At 31.9% G+C, this 24,449-nt stretch overlaps 1 protein-coding gene across 2 annotated transcripts; it reads right to left on the bottom strand.

Annotated features, from left to right (window-relative positions):
- Positions 1-15,224: 15,224 nt before the first annotated feature.
- On the bottom strand, positions 15,225-17,183 carry LOC108459401 (protein PHYTOCHROME KINASE SUBSTRATE 4-like). Of its 2 annotated transcripts, XM_053027370.1 has the most exons (2): positions 17,116-17,183; positions 15,225-16,729 (listed from the first exon to the last, which is right to left on the bottom strand). In XM_053027370.1, the coding sequence occupies exon 2, from the start codon at positions 16,542-16,544 to the stop codon at positions 15,399-15,401; it is 1,146 nt and encodes a 381-aa protein (XP_052883330.1). In that variant the 5' UTR covers positions 16,545-16,729; positions 17,116-17,183; the 3' UTR covers positions 15,225-15,398. The 2 variants fall into 2 exon arrangements, with proteins under 2 accessions (XP_052883330.1, XP_017614252.1); XM_017758763.2 differs by lacking the exon at positions 17,116-17,183 and having other exon boundaries at positions 15,225-17,083.
- Between the last annotated feature and the right edge of the window lie 7,266 nt (positions 17,184-24,449).

Below are 24,449 nucleotides of genomic sequence, written 5' to 3'. Positions count from 1 at the left end.
ACTAATTATCAATATTTTCTTTTATATTTTAATCCATTATTTTAGATTTATTTTCATTATAAATTTGAAAAGGGTTTGACTTTCATTTAAATAATTTTTGGATATTTTAGATAATTAATTAATAAAGCAATAAATATCAAAACTATATATGAACTATAGTTTAATGTGTAATTGCATACATAAATTTTAATTTTGTGCTATTTTAGACATAATTTTTTATTTGATCTAATTTTTATAAATTATTAACACAATTATGGATATAATATCATTTTATATATATATTACATATATAAATGATTATATTTATCTAATATAAAAATAAATTAATATATTTATTTTTTTAGAAAATATAAACTCGAAAATGCATTTATTTTCATTTAGAAATTTTAATTTCACGAAAATCATGAAGGAAGTTAAAATTAACCAAATAACGGGGAAAGTATATTATAATAATTGTAAAATGCGTTTTTTTATTTTGGCTCTTCCCAGCTCTACAAGACTTCTTTGCTTCCCGTTTTCTTTACTTTTATTTCCTTTTGATTCCTTTCCTTTACATATGTGCTTTGCCAAGAACTACTTTTCAAGTCATCTCTTTAGGGTGCCTACCCTTTTGGAGGATCAATTTTAAAATATTGATATTTATATTATTTGAATTTTTTAATAAGATATTTTTAATAATGGTTTAAATCTCTCAAATTTCTCTATACTCTTCTCAAATTTAAATTTAAATTTTATTCTTTAATTTTGAAATATTGAATTCCGTATTTTTTATTTAAAATTTTTTATTTGTCATTTAAGTTAATGATGTTAAAAGTAAAATAACATTTTAGCCTTCAATATTCATATTTTTTTTGTCAATGTGGTCATTATCCTTTAGTAGTACATATATATTTTTAAAATAATTTAAAATTACTTTTTCACATTTTAAATAAACCATAAAATTAAAAGTTATATTTTTAAAAATAAAAATAATTTTAAAAAATTAAAAAATTTAAAATTTATTGTTTTCTAAATCAAACCAAATCGATCAATTGGATCGAGAATCGATCGATATCAATCCAATGAGAAGTAAAAATACTAATTAACCTGTAAACCAATACAAACTAGTTGAACTAAGTTAAAAGATCGATTTCACCAATAATTGAACCTATTTCAACTGGATTGATCAATTGGCTCCCTGAATGATCGATTCGACCTATTCAAATCAATTAAATTATTAAAATATTAAAAATAAAAAAATTATAAAAATTGATTCAACTAATTTTTTTAGCTCAATTCAATCACACAGTCAACCCATTTTTTAAGTTCTTAAACTTTTCCGGCCCTCAATATTTATAATTTTTTGTTAATCTACTTCATACCCTTTAAAAATATGTAAACTTTTTAAAAGAATTTAAAAATTTCATATTCAAACAAAAAATAAAATTTTAAAATTATATTTTAAAAAACTAAAAATATGAAAAAATTAAAACTCTTTAAAATTCAAAAATAAAAGTATTTTTAAAACATGAAAAATTCTAAAATTCAATGTTATCTAAATCAGATCAATCGGATCAAGAACTGGGTTAGATGTTGATCTGGTAAGAGGTAAAACACAAGTTCACCCATGAATTGGTATGAACTGGTTAAACTGAGGTAAAAAAAAAAATCAATTGAACTGGTTTTTATAATTTTTTAATATGTTTATTTTTTAAATAACTTATTTGCTTTGAACTGGTCTAATCGATCACTTTGGGAATTAATTGGTCAAACCTATTCAAAATTGGTTCAACTGTCAGTTCAATTCGGTTTTTAGCTCAGTTCAGCCAATCCATACCAACTTGTGGGTCAACTAGTTTTTTACCTCTCATCGAACCGATACCCCAGCCAATTCCCAGTCTAACTGGTCCGACTAGTTGGTCTGGTGTAATTTAAGTACATTTATAATGCACTTTTTAATTTAAAAAATAGAGTGTTTTTACTATATCCTAACTCGACTTGTGGAGTTTTTTTTTTTTTTTTTAGCATTAATCTCATTATAGGTTCTTATTATATTTAGTCATTTTGATTCAATACATAGAACTACCCATAACCCCTCCTCAACTCTTAAATAGAAGGATAACTTACTTCAGCGCACTTAAACCTACTCCTACATTAGCAACAATATCAGTACCAATTAAGTTAAAACTCAATCAATTTACTTGTGGAGTCTTTAAACTCTATTAAGACTGTAACAAATATTTTTCCTTTATCAATTATTATTCACTAAATTGCTTATGTTCAATCTGGAAACGGGGATTTGAGAAAACAAAAAGTGAATTTAGATTTTAAATCCAAATCATTTGTTTGGATATCCAATAGAAATTTTAAATTTATAAAAAAAGATAAATCTCAAAATTATACATGAACTATAAATTAATATGCAATTATATATATAAACTTTAATTTTATATAATTTTATACATTAAATTTTGATTTAATTAAATTTTTATAAATTAAACAATTTTATAATGTTAGTAAAATGGATGACAAAACCTGAAATTCAAGAGGGTTGCTTTAAAATATTGTACCTGCCATTTATTCATTCTCTTATACAGAAAGCAACTTTTCAGCTTTGATTGATTTTTCACCAAAATGATTCAATAATTTCTCCTATCAACCTTGGACCACTCTCCACAATCCTATATGAAATGCAACAAATCAAGTAAAGGGAACCTTTGACTTTATTTTATTACAATATCCTCTGTCAATCTACTAAAATATTAATAAAATAGTAATATATGATAAATTACATGATATTAAAAGATTTACAAATAGAATCAATATTAATAGTAGCTAGTAAAATCGTATAATTTTTAGGGTAAATCTTAAGACCATACATGATTATGGTTTAATGTATAATTCTACACACGAACTTTATTTTTGATCAAGTTTTCATAAATTATTAACACAATTATTGATATAACATTATTTTATATTTATTGTATAAACATATAATTATATTTATCTAATATAAAATAAATTGATTATTTATTTCTTTAAATGTGTACGATTAAATTAAAATTAAAATTCTATGTATGCAATTGAGCCACAATCAAAGTTACATGTATATAATTACACCAAATCAAAGTTCATACATCATTAAATTTTGAAGATAACAAAGTACTATTATACACTCATCGATATCTAATATATTCTCCAACTCAATTTAACTTTAATTAAATTATTTAAAATAATTATTTTAAATTATGAACAAACATATTTTATTCTTTTACAAATTTTAATTATTTTATATTTTTATCACAAGTTAATATTTTTATTTTTGTGCAACCAATTTATAAAAATTAGTAATTTTGTGCATTTTTTATATCATTGACACATTATTTTGATAATTATTTTATCTTGAACCCTAAACCTTGAACTCGAACCATGAATCTTGAACCCCGAACCCTAAATCTGGAGGTTCAAAGTTTGGGTTTGAAATTTAAGGTTCAAGGTTTAAGTTTAGGTTTAGGTTTGGAATTTGGGTTCAAGATTTGAGAGTACATGTTTGGGTTCAATGTTTAAGGGTTTAAGGTTACATATTACGAGTTTGAGGTTTAGTGTTCAAGTTTATGGTGCAAGGGTTTGAGGTTATGGTTTGGAGTTTTAAGTTTTTGGTTAAGGGTTTAAAATTCTAGATTCAGGGTAAAAAAATTATCAAAAGTATGTGTTAATAATATAGAAAAAATTGTAAAAATATTATTAAATAATTAAAAATAGACCATAAATAATGTCATGAAAATAGTCCATAAAATAATTTTTCTATGAATGAATGTATAATAATAATTTCATATATTTAAAAATTGATAATATAGCATGTGGTTGTCTCATTTCTAGAAGCAGAGGGATTGGTTAGGAAGACTTTCCAAGCAGGCGACTACGAAAGAAGAAGGTTGGTACTTCTTTAGCTACGACGGATGACCGAATAGGTTGTAACTCCGAGTAGAGTCAAAAAGAAGATCAAAGTCATAAATTCTACTAACATGTGTATATATCAAGGAGGCGTTTAACAGTAAACCCAAGTCAAAGGGTAAGTTACAAAGTGGTCTTCTATGAGACACTCTTTTCATCAAATGTCTTGGGAGGGCAAAAAGTTACTTTCACCGAGAAAGATGAAGGGCTGTCCTATTTCTTCTAAAAGGTTTACCATAAATGCAAAGTTGGATTTAATTGTGTCTAGAGAGTACTAACAATGATAACGACATCTGGCACGGTGTACGTGGTCGAATGTCATTGTTCATGGCCTTTGAGCTTAAAACAGTACGTTTGTAATAAGGGCCTTTAAGGAAAATTTTATAAATGTTGTTCTTGGTTATCTGTGAAGCCATTTTTTATCCCTTTGGTTTTCAAGATTATTCTGTGTCTTCTTGTTCATCTGAAGTTCTTCTTTAGTTGTCAAAGTTAGGGGGTTTCCTGTTTTCTTTATTAGAATTTTTATAGACACGTTTCTCCTTTCTACGTTGTCGCTATCGGAAAAATAAACAATGGCTAGAAATCAGAGATTGTGGACACCAAAGGTAGGGAAACTTGCTAGGGATTAGTCGTCAGGGGAGGTCCGTCGCCGTAAGGGATAAACCCACTGCCATGACGTTAATTTCAAAAGGGGGATATCTAAAAGATGAAAGAGTGGTAGATGAAGTGGTTGTTAGCGGTGTGTACAAATGTACTACCATGGCGCAGAAAACATGGAGGGTACTAAGGTGCAGGTGTTTCCTTCAGAACCACCCTAAATATGAATTTAGTGTTCCAAGCGGGACACACCATCTAAGTGTTGTGTGTGGGCCGGATAATAGTGGCGGCAGGCATGGGTTTTATTTCCCAATGTATGTGCTGGAAGCGAGCTTTCATCTTCCTGTGCATCTTTTCATCCGGGAGATCCTAAATACTTACGGCATGGCACTTGGGTATCTGATTGGCATTTCTTGATGGCTAATCATAGGGCTTATCATATTGTGCGGACACCGGGGCATATGGCCTAACGTATCTTTGTTTCAATACATGTATTATTTAAAAGATAAGGACGATCCCATCTGTCTAGGACTCTTTTATGCTGCCTAGAAGGACGGGGTATCGAAAATAGAACAAGTCATTTCCAGAGGGTTGGGTAAATTGTCCTTGAATTGAAAGAAGTATATTTTCGTGAAATTAAAATTCGGCTAATCCTTCGAATTCCTTGTTGAGTGGAAGAGACATGTTCCCCTTTGCTATACCTGTTGGGTGAGATGTTGCTGGTCTTTCAGCTTCAGCATATAGTTTCCTATCATCAAGGTCTTCCTCTATTCCTGGTGTTGCTCCTAGGTCCCCTAGTGCACCCACTCTTCCTAGTGTTCCTGTTGAGGAACCATAAACCAGTTCCCTATGTTTGCCTCTACGCTCCAATATTCACCCTATGCAGACTCGTTCCAAGAGTGGCATTTACAAGCCTAAGATCTTTTCAACTAAACTTGATAAACACAAGCCCTTGACTATTGAAGAAGCCTTCATTATTGTTGAGTGGACCAAGGTTTCTCAACAAGAGTATGATGCCTTTATTAGAAATAAGACATGGGAACTGGTACCCTTACCTGCTAATAAGAGAGATGTGGGCTGTAAGTGGATTTTCAAGCTTAAATGATATGTTGATGGCTCTGTAGCACGTTACAAGTGTCATTTGGTAGTCAAAGGTTACCTGCAATATGCTAGTATTAACTTTTAAGAAACTTTTAGTCTAATGGTTAAGCCAACAACAATTCAAGTAGTTTTGACATTAGTTGTGAGTTTTGGCTGGCAGTTGAGGCATGTTGACATCAACAATGTTTTCATGAATGGTTATCTCTTAGAAGAGATCTCTATAATTCAACCACTTGGTTTTGAGCAACAACGGGGAGCAACCACTGGTGTGCAAGTTAAAAAATGCAATTTATGGCCTCAAACAGGCTCCTCGAGCTTGGTTCCACAAGTTAAAAGAATATTTGGTTGCTCCAGGATTTGTTTTGTCTAAATCAAATGCTTCTCTCTTCATCAAGAGGTCAGGAGACATGGTGTTGTATGTTATAGTCTATGTAGATGACATAATTATCACTGGTAATAAGCAATCAAGCGTAGATGCATTTGTTTAGTCTTTGCACTCCTAGTTTTCTCTGAAGGATCTAGGGAAGTTGAGCTATTTTTTAGGGTTAAAAGTGTCCTATACATCTACTGGCTTGTTTCTCAATCAAAGAGAGTATATCACAAACTTGCTAAGAAGGAGTCATATGGATCAAGCCAAGGGCACTCCCACTCTCATGGTTACCTCGTGTAATTTGTTTGCACATATTGAGAGTTCTATGAAAGTAAGTCAGAATACAAGAGTATAGTGGGAGCCCTCCAAAACATAGTGATCATTAGGCCTGAGATTGCAATTGTTGTTAATAAGGTGTGCCAATTTATGCACAAGCCTCTTGATCAACACTTTAAAGCAATCAAATGCATTCTGAGATATTTTCAAGCCACTTTGGATTATGGGATCTCTTTCACTGTTGCATCTCGTTTATCTCTTGTTGGCTATTCAAACGCTAATTGTGATACAATTATAGCCAATGACTCAACCAAAACAGCCGTGTGTCTAAGCCGTGGTGAAATAGGGCATACATACTGACTTGTCCACACGGCCACAAGACACGCCCGTGTGCCAGGCCGTGTGAAAATTTGGGAGCCTACTGACTTGGCCCACGCTCGTGTGCCATACACGACCAATAGACATACCCGTGTGTCTAGGCCGTGTCAAAACTGGAGGGTATACTGACTTTAATTCGTAGGGTACCTCAGGGGACATACGGCCGTGTAACGTAATCGTGTGTCGCACGCGGCTGAGACACACGCCCGTGTCTCTGCCCGTGTGGGCAAAAATAGGCCATTTGAATAGCCAAATTTTCCACCCCAATTGGGTTAAACCTACAATCAATGAAACAAGCATATTTGCAAACCAATTTCAGCCAATCTCAATACCAAAACATACATTATGTAACACCCCCTACCCGTATCCATTGCCGGAATAGGGTACGAGGCATTACTGGAGTTTACTGAACATTTTCAGATAATTCTGAGTCATTTATTATTCAGATTTTGAAAATAATCATAACGTCTCTCTATTGGGCCCTCGAAGCCCCAAACATACACTAGAAACCAATTGGAATTAAATCGGGATTATAAAAAAAAATTTCGCAAAATCTTAAATTTTATTTTCATCTAAGTACTTACCATTTCAATGCTCCTTATAATTAAATATGTTACCATTCAATCAATAGCTTGGTACTTGTCTAAGCGTCAAACAACATCATTGTTAGTATACTTGCACATATTTCATATAAATTCAACATTGATATACTTATTTTCTCGACATGTCGCACTTAAGTTTAATAATTGTCTTTACTTACATAATTTCCTTGTATCAACATATCAAAGACAATCATATATGTACATGTCATGAAACATATCATTCTCTTACCCTTTTTTTTTTCATAAGTATATATATTAATCATTTCATTATATCAAAATTTCATACTCCATCATTTCCATATATTTTATGTATATTTATTCCGGTAAAGTTTATGTCAAACTTAACATAAATTATATTCCATGTACTTATTCTTATTTCGTTTATCTATCTTCATAATTATTTCATACAACTATTTTGTACATATATTTCCATATGACCAGTTCTTGTAAGCATTTCACACAACCATTTCATATAACCATTCGTCATCCGGTACATATTACCTGAATATCAATTGTTCAATAGATGTCATAGCGTCTCCCATCCACGGTCTTATTTATCTTTGACATGATGCCATAGTGTCTTTCAACTATGGTCTTACTCATTTTCTGTCATGTTGCCATGGTATCTTTCAACCATGTTCTTATTCATTTTCCCGTCTTGTTGCCATGGTATCTTTCAACCATGGTTTTATTCATTTCATGTCACGCTTCCATGGTATCTTTCAACCATGGTCTTATTCATTTTCTATCATGTTGCCATGGTATCTTTCAACCATGGTCCTACACATTTCATATCATGTTGCCATGGTATCTTTCAACCATGGTCTTACACATTTCATATTAGGTTGCCATGGTATCTTTCAATCGTGGTCTTGCACATTTCATATCAGGTTGCCATGGTATCTTTCAACCATGGTCTTACACATTTCATATCAGGTTGTCATGGTATCTTTCAACCATGGTCTTACACATTTCATATCAGAGAGCACACTCCCACGAACCTCATCCTTACAGTGGGATTACCAGTCCAAGCTAAATCCCCTGCAACGACAATTACTCTAATGAGCTTGGATCTGAATTACCAGTCCAGGCTAAATTCAGATCCTAATTCGGATTACCCGTCCGGGCTAAATCCATTTTCCACATATTCTTTGGGAGGGCTATATCAGGATAGGATCACCCGTCCGGGCTAGATCCTTTTTACCGTCAATTCCTTTTCAGAGATCCATCGAATTTTCCTTTCATTCAACCGGGATTTCTTCCCCCTTTCTTTATCAAATATATCAATGTTTTATCAATTTTCATATAATAAACATTCAAATCATATTCATATCAAAAACATACATTTCAAGCATTTAAGAATATAATTCAAGTTACACGAATTTACCTAGCGAAATTGCAGAAATATCAAGATTCAGGGGTATTTTGGTAATTTACCATTTTCCCGATTTTCACTTGATCTTAAATTGAAAATTTTATTCAATTTATTAATTTGGATAATAAAACAATTCATTCCCTTCAATTTGGTCATTTTTGACATTTTTACAAAATTGCCCCTGAAGTTTTACTTTTATTCAATTTAGTCCTTAAGCCTAAAACATGCAAATTAGCCATGCTAGCTGGATATTCATATATATTTTCCTCCCCTTTTCCTCTCCATTCCACATCCTTAATGTATATAACACACTTGTAAGTAACATCATCTATAATTTTTATTATTTACTTTTATGAATATTTAAGCTGTCCATCTGTGTTATAGTCACCAAATTATCTATATCTAGAGCTATAGAACTCCAAATTAAGATCTGAAAATTTTATATGAAACTAGACTCATATATATTTTTACCATAAAATTTTCAGAATATTTGGTTTAGCCAATAAGTACAGTTTATTCTTTAAAGTTACCCATGTTCTCATTGTCTACGCTTTTGACCCTTCTTCACTAAAAACTAATTATCTCCTTGTACAGAATTCGAATGATATTCCTGTTTATTTCTATCGAAAATAGACTCATTAAGGATTATAAATATATAAATTTAAGCCCATAATATTTCTATCCAATTTTTTATGATTTTCCAAAGTCAGAATAGGGGAACCCAAATTCATTCTGAATTTGTCTCTCAAAATTCATTATATCTCATGATTTACAAATCCATTGCTTACACCTAGGGGTGAGTATTCGATCGAGTCGAGTCGAATCGAGTCAAAAATTTTCGAGTTAGTCGAGTTGACAAATCCTATTTTAGCAACCGAACTCAATTTGAAATTTTTTCGAATCGAATCGAATCGAGTCAAAAAATTTCGAGTCAAATCGAGTCGAGTTAACGAATCCTATCATTTATACTTAATGTTGTGTTTAGACGGACCAATTATTTAACTAGTAGATGAAATACAAGATTATTTAACTACATGAACAATATAATGATTTAGTCTTTTAACTTAATGAGTAAACATTTATCAAAACGACGTAGTTTTACCTTTTAACTTAATTATGAATTTTAACTTTTAATAAAGTAAACATTTATCAAAACTACGTAGTTTTACCTTTTCTTATTCGGATTTTCGGATAACTCGAATTGTGTAATTCATATTCGAGTTAAACCGAAAAACTTAATTTTTTATTCGAGTTGATCCGAATAACTTGATTAACTCAAATAACTCGAACTATTTAATTCAAAATTTGAATTTTTTATCGATTTTTTCGAATCGAATCGGATTCTGCTCACCCATACTTACACCGTTTCTTCTATGAGAAACTAGACTCAATAATATTTAATTACATATTTTTTTAATATTCTAATTCGATTTATACAATTTATGGTTATTTTTCAAAGTTACTCTACTACTGCTGTCCAATATTGTTTTAGTGCAAGTTGTTTATTACCATTTTTTTCCCTTAAGCTTTAATAAATAACAATTTCGTCCCTACTCAATTAGCCTCTCAATTGAGCTGATTTTTCTCAATTAACACTTTATTATATCACTTTAAACTACTTTAAAACTTTTGTAAATCATAATTTCAGCACTAGACTTTAATTTCAAACATTTTCACAATTAGGTCCTAAAATCAATTTCCATTAATTTCACTTGATAAAATTATCATATATCAAAATTAAAGCTTCAATTCTATGTTTATTCATCATATGCTTCCAGCACTTATCCATAATAACTTTAAAATTATCCCTTCAACATAAAACTTATGAATTACTTTACAATTCAATCCTTATTTCATTTCTAACTTGAATTTCTATCAATTAAACCCTTATTTCATCATTTTACTCAACATGAACATTATCTAGAAATCTATTAACTTTCAAAATATCAACTTAATTTTATCAAAATCTTGTTCCAAAGCTTCTAAAACATCAAAATTAAGTAAAAAGGGCTAAATTGACTCAACTATTAAACTTCCAAGCATCACACCTTTAATTTTCCCCTTTTCTTGTTTCTTTTCTCTTTTTTCTTTCTTTCCTTCCCCTGCTCTCTGTTTCGTTTGCTTTGTTTTCTTCATTTCTATCTTTTTTTTTTCTTTCTTTTTCATATATATATATATACACATATGTATTTATACTTAAATAATAAGTATTATTTGTTTATTCATGTGTATATTATTAGTACATTTGTATTCATTTATAACCATACATTTGTCATTATTTAATATATTTATCATATAAAATCTTATAATATAATTATTTAATTAATAAATATATTTTATAATATAATAAATATCTATTTAATATCTAATACATGTTTTACAAATGTATGTATTTTCATCCATACACTTGTATATTTTATTTACTATACATTTGTCTTTGTACTAATTTATGTATCATATAAATATCTTATAATATAATTATAATAAATTAATTTAATATCATTTATTACTAATAAATATATATATATATATATTATAATTTGAAATCTAAGTAAAAATCTAAGATTTTTACTTTATATGTTACCTCACTTATGCTAAATAGCATAATTTCCATTTTGGTCCTTTTTATTTTTTTTAATCTATAATTAAACTTTCACACTTTATTCAATTTAATTCTTTTATCAATTATCCTTAATTAAGCTAAATTCACTTAATTAAACTCTAATTAACCACTCAATTAACTTTTTTAAAAAAATTATAATTATTTACTGGATCTATTTTTTATTAACGGAGATTCGAAAATACACTTTTTCCGATAACCGTAAAATTTGAGTTATTACACATTATTCATGACTTAACATTATTAACAAATTCCAATCTCAATTCATACCAAAACTTCTCAACATTTACCATTCCTTTTGGCCTACCAAAGACATACCACAATTGCACATTAGCATCACATATCATATACCATTATCAAACTATAAGTTCAAATACAAACTAGCCATATCACATGGCTAAATATATACATCGCAAAACATAATCCAACCACTTCTAGCCTATACTTTAATATATACATTTTCAAAAGTACCAAAATAAGGTTCGATAGTGTGGTGACGATCCTCGAGCTCACAGTAGCTTCGATATCTATAAAACAATGCAAACACACACAAAGTAAGCTTTCAAAAGCTTAGTAAGCCATATACAAATAAACATATCATTCAAAGCAAATAAGCATCATCAAATCATTTATACTTTGTAGACAAATGCCAATACAAATCTCATATTCATATACTTACCTTTCATTCTCAAATAGGCTATACAAAGCAAACATACCTGAATCGGATATAATTTCACAAAGTCATCCATTTTCTCGGAATGCCTGTTTGAACCATTCGAAAACGTAAGGATACGCGGATAGATCGGAAAGCATATACAATGCCAACGTCCCAGATGTGGTCTTATATGTAATCAAACATCGATGCCACTGTCCCAGGCAGGGTCTTACATGAAATTAGATACGATGCCAACGTCTCAGACATGGTCTTACACGTAAATCATAAGTCGATGCCAACTTCCCAGACGTGGTCTTACACGATAACACATATCGGATCCTATGTCATGACATATGTATCCTAACTATTCCCAAGGTTCGTACGGGGCTTTTCGGATGTCGGAACTTTGTCGATACTTTCTCGGATATCTCATTCTCAACACATATATTCATTCAACATTGTTCAAAATCATATAATCAATAATAATTCAATTCAAAATACATTTATTTGTATATCGACTTACCTCGTACAGATTCTGATGAATGAAATCGGTTACTCGACAACTTTCGACTTTTCTCAATCTAACTCTGTTTTCTTTAATTCTTGATCTATAAAAGTTAAAATTTAACTTATTCAATCACACATTCATTCAAAACAATCCTTAGACACATATTTAGGGCAATTTGAACACTAGCCCTCACATTTTCATATTTTGACACTTTAGTCCCTAATTCACAAAATCACAAAATACACATAATTTGCATATACTCATGCTTGGACGAATATTCATAGTTCTCATACAAGTCCACACATTTCATTTATTTCACATTTTAGTCCTTCAAATTACAAATTTTACAATTTAGCCCATTTTACTCAAAATCATCAAAAATCCAAAGACGAAACATATAAACCCAACATCAAACTTTCATATTTCATCATATAACAACATTAAGCTCATGAATTCATTCATGACACATTTCAAAATCATCAACAAAATCAGAAATTGAGACATGGGCTTGATAGTATTCGAAGCAACGGTTATAAAACTGTAAAAATTATTAAAAATCGAAAAAAATCCATACCTTAATCAAGAAATTCAATGGCCGAACCCTAGGAAGCTTTATTCATTTATTTTCTTTGTATTTTCGGCAATAATACTAAATTTTATGCATTTGTTTTATTAATTAAACATAATTTATCAAATACCATTTTTAACCTTAATGAAATAATAATAAAAGCTTATAATGGTTGTCCATAAAAGTCCATTAACCATGTTAATGGTCCAATTGCCACATAAGGACCTCTCATAAACAAAGACAAATCAAATAGGCACTTTTAACATATAGCAGACAACTTTTACATTTTACGCTATTAAGTCATTTTTCAAAATTAAGCACACAAACATTCAAATCTTCATACAAGACTTTCACACGTGCTCATTCATATATAACATGAAAAATAATGTTTAAATATTTTTCTGACGCGAATATGTAGTTCCGAAACCACTGTTCTGACTAGGGTCTAAACCAGATTGTTACAGTTATGGTGTGGTGTGGTGTGATAATTCAAGTGCTGTGGCAGTTGCAGCAAATCTAGTTTGCACTCTAAGTTCAAGCATGTAGAGCTTGATTTGTTTTTTTGTTCAAGAAAAGGTAACAGCTGGTGTTTTAACAATTGGTCACAGGACCAAATAGCTGATGTGCTCACTAAGCCTCTATTTGCTGGATTTTTCAACAAGTTTAGAACCAGGCTCAAAGTTTTTAGAAGGGGTGAGCAGTTGCAAACCAGGACCTGACAAATGCAACTAGTTGGGTGAATGTTAAGGATTAAGCTCAGTTAAGCTGGTATGCAGCTGAAAGCAGTTGAGAGTAGCTGATAGTAGCTGTTAGGTAGTTAGCAGTTAGTTAGTTACCTTCTAGTTAGTTAATTTTGTTAGTGATTGCAACAAAATTGTAACAATGTTTCTTCTGTTATTGAATCAGTTGATGATTGGCTTAGGCTCAATCGTTAGTACTGAAAGCTTGATAGTTCATTAACAATTTTGTGTATAAATATCAAAGACTCGGTCCTATAGGATTATTAGAGTCTACGAAATAAAATGAGTAGACCATTTTCCTCTTCTTACTAATTCTTTGTTTTTATCTTTATGATATTCTTTGCATTTCTAACAAAGTCAAAAAAAGAAAATTAAAGCTATTTGATTTGCTAACACATGTATAGATTGGGAGAGATATAACAATTATATTAGTATATTTACATCCTAATTTATATTTTAAATTTACCTTTAACTTTTCTTAAATTATTTTTATATTTTGAATTCAACTTGAAGATTTCTTTGACTTCTTCTCATCCACTTCACAAATATTGCTCGTATGTTATTATTTCAATTTTCTAAATGGTCTAAGGATTTAAAGGATTGGAATCGAGAAATGCATGTTAAATGCACTTATAATGGTGTTCAATTATCCAGAACAAAATTTTCAAAAAATTGGTTAACAGACGGTATTCAAATAAAGATCCTATTTCTTTTTTGCCTAAAACCTTGGCACTGATTTAAACTACAACCATCTCGTAAAGATCCAACGAAGAAAAAGAAAGGTCTAAAGAATGATTTTTTCTTTTTAACAGTTTGGGGAATGGTCTTCTATCTTTTCAGTTTGCAGATACATCTTGTGGTTATCTTTGTTATCTTCACAAGTTGTGATAGACAAATGACAATGCTTGTCGTTTGCTAAAACTCTATTGGCCACCAGTAATTTTGTTTGGAAAGTGGATGGTTCTTCGTCAGCTTCTTAATATGTTTCTGTTTTGAGAGTATTTCTGAATAATAAATGATTTCACAAGTCGATTTGAACTCGTGTTGTCTTAAGTTTTATATTTTTTTTGTTTATTTTTCCATTATTTAATAAGTTTTCAGTTTTAAAAGGTTTTGTATGCTCTTGTAGCATGTTTTTAGTATTGCTTATGCATGTAACCTTAGTTTTACAAGTGATATTAGGGATGGTTTTGTAGTTGTCCTATCTAATTTGGTGAATGCTCGATTCTTTTTTCGATTTTTGATCGCTATTTTTGACCATTTGGGGTTGATTTCCTTATGTATTAAATGCTTGTAATTACTCTAGATATGTTGTGCTTGAGTTGTGATAAAGCTAATTGTTAACATGTCATGACATTCTATTAATGTTAAAACTTAAGCCTTTGTTGTATTGATGGAGCTTATCATTTATCACTTAAGATGACTATCTGTTATTTTTTTCTCTGAATTATATAGTTCCATCCATTAAATAAATTACTGAATTTATTTTCTTTATTAATACTTGTGTGTAAATAATAAATTAATTTATTATATTAAATTGAAACCGTAAAAATGCAAAACAACCGAATGATGGGTAAATTTTATATAAAGAATTGACAAGTCTACAAGTGTCAAAACTCAGAGAGCACTCAAAATAAAAGAAAAAAGGAAAACAGAAGGGCAAACGGTGGCTTGTTCACATTGCGCAGCCCACATGGTTGATTGTAGTAGCTGCCTGTCTCTGAGGGGGCACGTACTTGACGGGGTTAGGCCCCACGCTCACCGCCTTCTCGCATCGACAGCTCAACAACCCCCCATTCCCTGATTTCTTCTTCCCCCCTTTGCCAACCGCTGTGATGTTCTCCTCCGCTTCACCACACCCTTCTGCCGTCGTCACGCTCCACTCTATGCTTGCCTCGCTCGGCTCGTAACACTCCGACATCATCGGCGAAGCTGCTGCTGCTAATACCATCGATCTTCTTATATTAAAGCTGGAGGCCTCATCCATCGAATCTCGACGATGGTACAGTGGATTTGACGTGGTCTGGCCCTGGGTGGTCGTGGAAAAGCTCTCGATTTCGAACAAGTCTGAGCTGGTATCACTGCCAACATCATCGTCAGTTATGGACACCAGTTTCTTTGGAACAGATATAGATGATGATTGGTCAGAAGGTCGGAACACCTCCAACGAGTCTCGAGGTGGATCCTCACCACCATCATTAAGGGAGTTATGATTTCTATTCAGCGGCACTGCCGTTTTAAGATGGGATGATGTTGGTTGTTGATTAAGTATTGGAAAGGTGAAACCAGCTACAGCTGTCCCGGAGTAGCCATCACTTATCATCAGGGGCCTTGGTCTTGCTGATGCTGAAACCGAAGCTACCACACGCTGTCGCCCTAAGCTGGAATCAAATTGATTCTCTGCTGACATCCTGTGAGGATTAGAGGCTAATAATCTCTCTTCCCGTTTATTATCTCCGTCGGCAACGCTTGAACTTTTCTGATTCATGCCCAAGGGTGTTTTGGGCTCAACTTGAACGGATTTGTTGCCGGAGCAGGGACAGCTTCGGCCCCAAAGCCATTTCAATTTACCACACCCTTTTCTCTTGTGATCAGTGGAAGGATTTTTCATGGTCATAGACACCGCAATGGCGCCAGGAGGATTCGACAAAAGACCAGTCTGGCTATTCCAGCTAGCCTCCGATGAAGCCGTTGGAGTTGCATGGAAAGAACGAACTCGATAGGTCATGCCATAGCCATAGCCATAGCCGTCGGCACAAGACGTGGAGGAAACATCACGCTGGGGCGCTGATGAAATAGGATCTAATTCCAGGTTGGGCATGTTAAGCGGGGAAACCCTCTTGCACACTCTGATATCGCTGGTGGTTTCGTTGAAGTATCTCTGGGCATCGAAAATGCTAATCTCAGTGTCCTCATCTGCTCTGAGTTTGGCTTTGTGTTGGACGGAGGAACTGCAAGAAAAGGAAGGTTCAAGTCCCTGTTCCAGGGAGCGTTCTTCAAAGCTTCCTACACCATTCATAGTTTGCATTAGTTTTGGTATAATTAATCACTAGGAAAGAAAGGCAATAATAGATATATGGTTGTAGTATTGCCTCTGAAATTCCATATTTACAGGTATATGTAGAGGTTTGATACGAAGTTTGTCCAAAACATCAATCATACGCCTAGCTAGGAGGCATACTCACACCACCTGCAGTGAAAATTATCTACCAAATAATTAAACCAACATTCCCTGTTCTTTTTCATACATACATATATGGGATTTAAGCTTTAATCCAAAGCCGCAAGATCCAAGAAATTGAACAGTCGGCAGCTCATTTACGTCCATTAGAATTTATAATTTGTTTATATGATTACTCATCCTATCATTCTAAATTGTAGTTTTTACTCACCTAAACTTTTTTTATTTGTGTTTGAGAATTTACATTATTTCATTTACAGAACTTTTTTTTATATGGTTAATATTCCATCAAATATGATAATATATATATCCTTGAGACATTTTGGGAGACGTAATCTTTATTTTTCTTGTATGGTTAGATGTGATAAATAAATTGATTTGATGAGTGATGTATTAGTTTGGTGCAAGAGTGGAACCCAATTTCCGCAACTGACAAAAAACATAACAGGCGAGGCTAGGAATGTGCAAAGACAAGTTGGTCGCTTTATCCAATCTTAATTTGAGAAGCATGATTGATTTAGGGATCTGTGCTCTCTTTTGTTTTTTAATCTACTTTTTCGGGTTGCGCTTTCCCTATCCATCCATAATTTCGTGGTGTTTAGTGTATTTATTATTCATACAAGAATAAATTAAGACGCAACTGCAATGAGAGGTTGCAATCGGGCTGATTCGAATGGACTCTGTCATCATCATCAATTCGATAACTATATAAGGTTTGGGTTGTTTATTCACGATTTGGTTAAATCTTATCGGATAGATATATGTAAGTGTTATAATAAGAAGGTAATAACGGGAGTTCGTTGTCTCAGCTTGCACATACTATGAGGTGTTCATAACAAGAGTTCACGGTTTCAGTTTGCACATGTCACGGGGTGCTCGCAAGGGGAGCTCGTGGTCTCAGCTCACATATACTCAAGGAGTTTACATATAGGGGTCAAGAAGTCCAGCAGATAGCCTAGAGCAGTACACGTATCCTATATGTATAAAGTCTACTAAGAACGTCAATTCTATGAATAGTAACAATGTATATAAATATTCAATTGTCCCATTTAATGAGACAACGAAAAATTACTCAACTGACCTCGACTAAGACTTTTGGATTCAAATAAATTAGGATTCAAATTTTTTAGGATTGGAATTAGTTTGTGTTTCGATTTTTTTCAGATTTTTTCGGTTCAAAGCCTTTCAAATGTAATTTTTTTTATTTGGATGGTTTTAATTAACTTGATGGATTCAAATAATTTTAACATTTTAAGTTATATATAATTTAATTTTCAACGTAATTAATAATTATAAAACTTATATTTATATATAAATATATTTACATTGATGTAATTTATTAAGAGACTAAGAATTAATAATTGAGATATATTTGTTTGTATATATTATATAAAATTTATGAAGAAACCAAAAGTTAGACTATAAATATATACATATATGTGAAAATAAAAAACATCGAGAAACTCGCAATAGTATATTAAAACACACAAATATCATTAGATAGTAGTATGAGGACAAAAACGATACATTCGTCAATATAGTACTAACTATCTTGATAGAGATATTTAATACCAAAAAAAAAAAAGTACTTCTTATATGTAAAATGGATGATTATATAATATGTGTTATACTATATGTTGATAATGACAGTAGGAATGATAGCAAAGCAATAAGAAAAAAAAATAAAGACAAGTAAATTTTACGTGGAAAACCCTTAATGGGAAAAACCATAAGCAGAGGAGGAGAAATTCACTAATGTTGAAAAACAACAATACAAAAGCTTTGCGGCTATGCGCAATTTTAAAAGGGTTAAACAACCCTTTTATAATCAACGTCTAATAGAAGAAGTAGAGTCCTATACATATTCAACTTGTGTGGCAAGGTTCATACCGTTGTGGCTCCGCCCCCCTCAAACTTTATGAGATTCAGGTTACACAACTCTAACAATATGAAAATGAATTTTATAAACATAATTAATTTTATTATATGATATGCATAAATGTTGTATATTAAAATATTAAAATATAATATATTTAAGTACGAGTTTGAAAAAAGTTTTAAATTGTTTAAAAATATTTTTTATTGTTTATTATCTTACTATATTGAAAATTGAATAACTTTGTCACACCCGATTTCTGTTAAGTTCGGAAATTTAGAAATAATTGAGGGATTAAATTGAAACAAGGCATAATTTGGTGACCTCTATTGGAAAGTCGGGAGGAGAAAATAACCAATTTAGGATTTGGTGGAAATCCAAGATCGTTTGGTTGGATTTAAACCACTTGACTCTTTAGTGGGGAACATAAAGATCGTCAAAGGATGGATTTTATACAGTTGGAGGCTATACGGGAAGGGCTATAAATAGCAAAAAAAAAATGACTTCCTGAGGGGGCTTCTTCTCAATTTTGTTTAATTTTCTCCTCTCATTCATCTTTTTCCCTGGTTGCTTTGAGGAAGCAATGGTTATAAGAAGTTCTACATGGAGTGATGATCATGAAGAATTGGTTGGAAAAGTAGAAAACACGAGAGACTGGTAAGGTCCTTAGTCCTTCTGTATATGTAAGATTAAGAAAGTAAAGTCAAGGATTCCTAGAAACCTTTCTAAGGGTTCTGTAACACCCCTCACTAGAATAAGGTTACAGGATGTCACCCAACAAAATAGGACAGTACACGTTATAACAAAATAAAACGTTCCATATTTTATTAATGATGTTATACATAACTAAAAGCATGCTGTGCATATTTTAGAGAAGTTAAAACGAGCTTTAAACCTCTTAAAATTTAGATAGAGTTTGAAGTTATGGACTAAATTATAAAACTTTAAAGCTTTGGATAAGTATCGATACCAAGTAAATAGGTATCGATATTTTATAATGAGTATCGATACGAAAATATTTATCGATATCATTTCGGTATTCTGCCAATTCAAAGTATCAATATTATTTCAAGGTATTGATATAAATTAGAAAATACCGATACTAAAAGAACTTATCAATACCAAATATGTATTCTTGAAATTGTTCAATTGGTTTGGTATTGATACTTTGGTCCATTTTATCGATACTTATATCAAAAAGGTCAAAAATCACAAGTTGAAAAGTCCATTTTATGCACAAACCTAACTTATTTCATATACACATATAGGTAGCATTTATCATGTATAAAAACTAATTCAATTCACTACAATATGCCAAAAACAACAACTAAAACCGTCTATCTTAAATGTCTAACCAATGTGACACAATTGGCACTCCAAATCAAACATTCACAAGTATCAAACAATACTATTTAAGCACCATTCAATATCCATATCCATATAGAATACAATCAACTAACCTTAACAAGCTTATACAAAATGAATCATTTCAATCAAAACATCATTCATCATTTTACAAACTTATACCAATCTTTAAAGTCATTTTATCTTATCCCACATTATAAATATTAGCCTAGTCTATCCAGTTGGTTCCTAATAAGTTACTTTACAACCTAACTAGCACATTACTTTAGACAAACAAGGTGTACTATACCTTTGGCGATAATTCATATTATACTTTCCCGTTTTTGCTTAACACTATCTTTTCTTTTAAATAGCAGAATATCCTAAAATAAAATCTTCACTCACTTACATGGTAGCTACAATACTCCCACACCTATGCACCAAAAGAAACATATGGGTGGATTACACTTCATCAAACAAACTATTTTGCCACTATACGCCAAAATCTTAGGTTCGCTAGGCTTAGGGTGTGATAAGATAGGATTAGGAATAAATCAGATGCCACTACAATGGGTTTAAGAAACTTTACTTGCACAAGCATGGAGTTACTTGTATTATAGTTTTTTTTTTCTATTTAACCCTTGGAAGATGGGGTCTACTTTCGAGTAATGTAAAGACTCACTAAGTTCATCCAAACTTATCAGAGTGTGACCTGTGTTTTGTAGGATTTTTGGAACGAAGGACTTGAGGAGGGATCAAGCCAGACAGTGTTGGTTCAAGGAGCTCAGTTAGTAAAGTGTCATGCACATAATAAGGGGTACCTTTAGGAATTTCGTCAAAAATGGCGACTTTATTGAATTTAGGTAGCCCGGAGAAGGGACAATGGATCCTATATAAAGTTTTATCTTTGTTGTAAGCTTTTATAAATATGTAATACAATATGTTTTTAACTTAATGAGATCTTAGTATGAACAATAACCTGATTCAGCTGTGACACCACACCCGGATTTGACAAACGGGTAGGGTAAGGATGTTACAAACTTTTATCTTTTTATTAAATTTATAAGCCTAACACTTATATTTTAAAATATTTATTTCAAAACTCGAATATATTATTCTAAGCCCAAACTCAAATGACATACACATTATTATTTAAACCCAAAATAAACTAATTATATAACATATAACAAGTTCAAAATAAAAATAAATAAATCCAATACCCAAATACAATTTTAAAGTTAAAACCAATTTGGAATCTAATATAATAAAAGTAATATTTTTAATATATTAAACTTTTAATAATATTTTATGTATTAATAGTTACATACATTTATTGTAATATACTAAGTTACACGTAACTATTGATTTTTTTAAATATAACTATTGATACTATAATGTGTAATATTATATTGTGTATACTGTAATATATCAAATTAATAAAATATATTTTGTTACAATAATTTCATAGAATAATATATATTAACATTATGAAAATAATTAACAATTTAACTGAGTTTAAGTAAAAATTTAATACTATATTATATTGTTAGCTTTGACTTTCAAATGTTTTAATATACCAAATTTAATTCTAAATTCCATTAATAAAATTTTCCCAAATTACTTTGATCACATTCAAATATATTTTTAAGTGTTACAAACTCAAAAATAAAATTTCTAAATGACTTATATATTCTGTAAAATTTTTTGAGACCCCCAAATCCTTTAAAATATTTTTAAACCTTATTTTCAAGTTTCCCTAGCAGTGTCTCAAGACACAAGGCCATATGTTTTGAGACACACGAACTTTGAATGTAAAATTGTTCAAGGAGAGCATTGTCTTGAGATAATTTGAGTTTTGTCTCGAGACATAGACCATGTCTCAAAACATAAGCCTATAATTTGTCTTGTGACACACTGACATCGAAGCTAAGGGTATGCTATAGGGGAATCCTGTCTTGAGAAAAAGCCTATTTGTCTCAAGACAAGAAAATATTGAAGCTAAAGTTTACTTCAAGGGTGCCTTGTCTTGAGACAATCGTGTAATTGTCTTAAGACATACCTGATGTGTCTCAAGACAATATAAAAAGTAAAAGGTAATCTACCTTTCCATTTATACTTAGTTCTGAGAATCTGAACCTAAAGTTGATCGGATTTGTTTATAAGATTAAACCCAATCTTCATGGGGAAAGCATTATTAGTACTGTTAAACTTCTTAAAAACCAAGGCCTCCATTCTTCATACCTTTGCACAGATTGTCCCCTTTGACCAGATGTATCCCTTTTTCTCCTCTGTAGTCCCCCATACAAAATTACGTATAATCTTCTCCATCTCATAACACACTCCTTTCGGAACCACCGTCGACTACATAACATATAGGAATGGCGGCCAAAACCGACTTAGCTAGTGTGATTCTACCAACAAAAGATTCCATCCTGCTAAATTTTTCCTTATATTCTCAACTATATATTGAAAGGTATCCCTTGTGACTCTTTGATGCAAGAGTGGAACTCCAAGGTATTTCCCCAGATTATCCACATGAGAAAAGCCAACTCCACAACTAATATTTACCTTCAATTCATGGGTGACATTTTTCGAGAAAAAGATTTGAATTTTCTGTGCATTAAATCGATACCTAGGACTGCACAAAATCTCCCAAGCACCCTATTTATTGTCTCCATCTGGTCGACATATGCCTCACTAAACAGCACCAAGTCATCTGCAAAAAATAGGTGAGAAATACTAAGACCATCCTTAGAGAGTTTAAAAGGCTCCCACCCCCTGCTAAGAACTTCCAAATTGATAATCTAAGCCAATTGCTCCGTACAGAGAACAAAGATATAAGGTGAAATTGGGTCACCTTGTCTTATACCTTTGGATGGAGTAAATACTTCAGAAAGATTCCCATTCCACAAAACCTGCATTGTCGAAGAACTAATACAATGCATAATGAGGTGTTGGAGATTACCTAGAATACCAATATCATTTAATGTTTCTGTAATAAAAATCCAATCCATACTGTCATATGCTTTTTCCAGATCGATCTTCACTGCCATCTACCCTTTCTTTCCAACTTTACAACGCATTAAGTGAATAATCTTTTGAGCAACAATAATATTGCATGTTATACTTCGTCCAGGTATAAAGCTTGACTGGTTCAAAAGCACCCACTTCTGCATCAACGATTTCAATCTATTAACAATGGCCTTTGTCACAATCTTGTACAAAACTATACAAAGGTTGATAGGCCATAATTGGGAGAATCTCTCAGGATTCTCCACCTTAGGAATCAACAAGAGCAAAGTACGATTGAGCCAGCCTTCGAGATTTTCCCCACTCTAGATATTCTTCATAAAGTCACAAATATTCTGACCAACCACATCCCATTTCTTTTGATAAAAGATTGTGTGTATCCCATCAAATCTAGGAGCTTTCAAAAGGTCCATGTCAAATACAACCTTCTTAATTTCCTCTTACGTGATACTAGCCTATAAAGAGTTGAACTCAGCCTCAATTATCTTGTAAAATAAACCTTGCTCTATCGATGTCATGTCCTGTTGCCTTTCCTTAGAGAAGAGGACTTTGTAGAATTCAATAGCCATTTTTTGAAACACCTCCGGGTTATCACACTAGCTGCCATTGCTAAGCTTTAGCACGATAATTAAATTAGTCATCCTTTTTAGAATAGTGCTAGCATGAAAAAAATTGTATTACGGTCTCCCTTGCAATCTTATTTACACTAGGATCATTATTGCCAAAGACACATTTCTTGGGAAAGGATATCCTTTAGCTCGATTTTAAGTTCCCTCTCTAGGTTTCTAAGGAAATTAGATGAGTGTCTATCAAGCTTCTCCCCAATCCCCTTCAACCTGGCCAAAAGCACCCTCTTCTTATTCTGAATGTGGCCAAAAGAGTTATGTTCCACTCATTGACTTTAGAATAGAAATTCTCAAAATTAGTCACCACACCATCTCCCAAAGACTAAGATCCATTTAGAATCGAGTTGAACTGTGCGTGATCAAGTCATGCCACAAGGAACCAAAAAGGCTTAGTCGACGTGGGAACTGCCTGAAGCTTAGTATATACAAATCGGCCTGTGATCCGACGCTATCCATTGTGAATGGGCCACCAAAGATTCAAGAAAGGATACCAAGCAATCTTTATTACAAAAAAATCGATCCAGATGGTAAAAAAAATGAACCCCTATTCCAGGTGAAAGATGGCCTTTTATACCCTATATCAACAAAATTGTGGTTAAACATGAAATCCCGAAATGAGAGATCAACACCTAAACGCGACCCTGCGCCACATTTCCTTTCTTCGCTGGA

Source organism: Gossypium arboreum, chromosome 4 (assembly GCF_025698485.1).
Source record: "Gossypium arboreum isolate Shixiya-1 chromosome 4, ASM2569848v2, whole genome shotgun sequence".
NCBI classification, from domain to species: Eukaryota; Viridiplantae; Streptophyta; class Magnoliopsida; order Malvales; family Malvaceae; genus Gossypium; species Gossypium arboreum.
The sequence above is the reverse complement of the archived record's forward strand: the minus strand, read 5'-3'. Positions and strand labels throughout refer to the sequence as shown.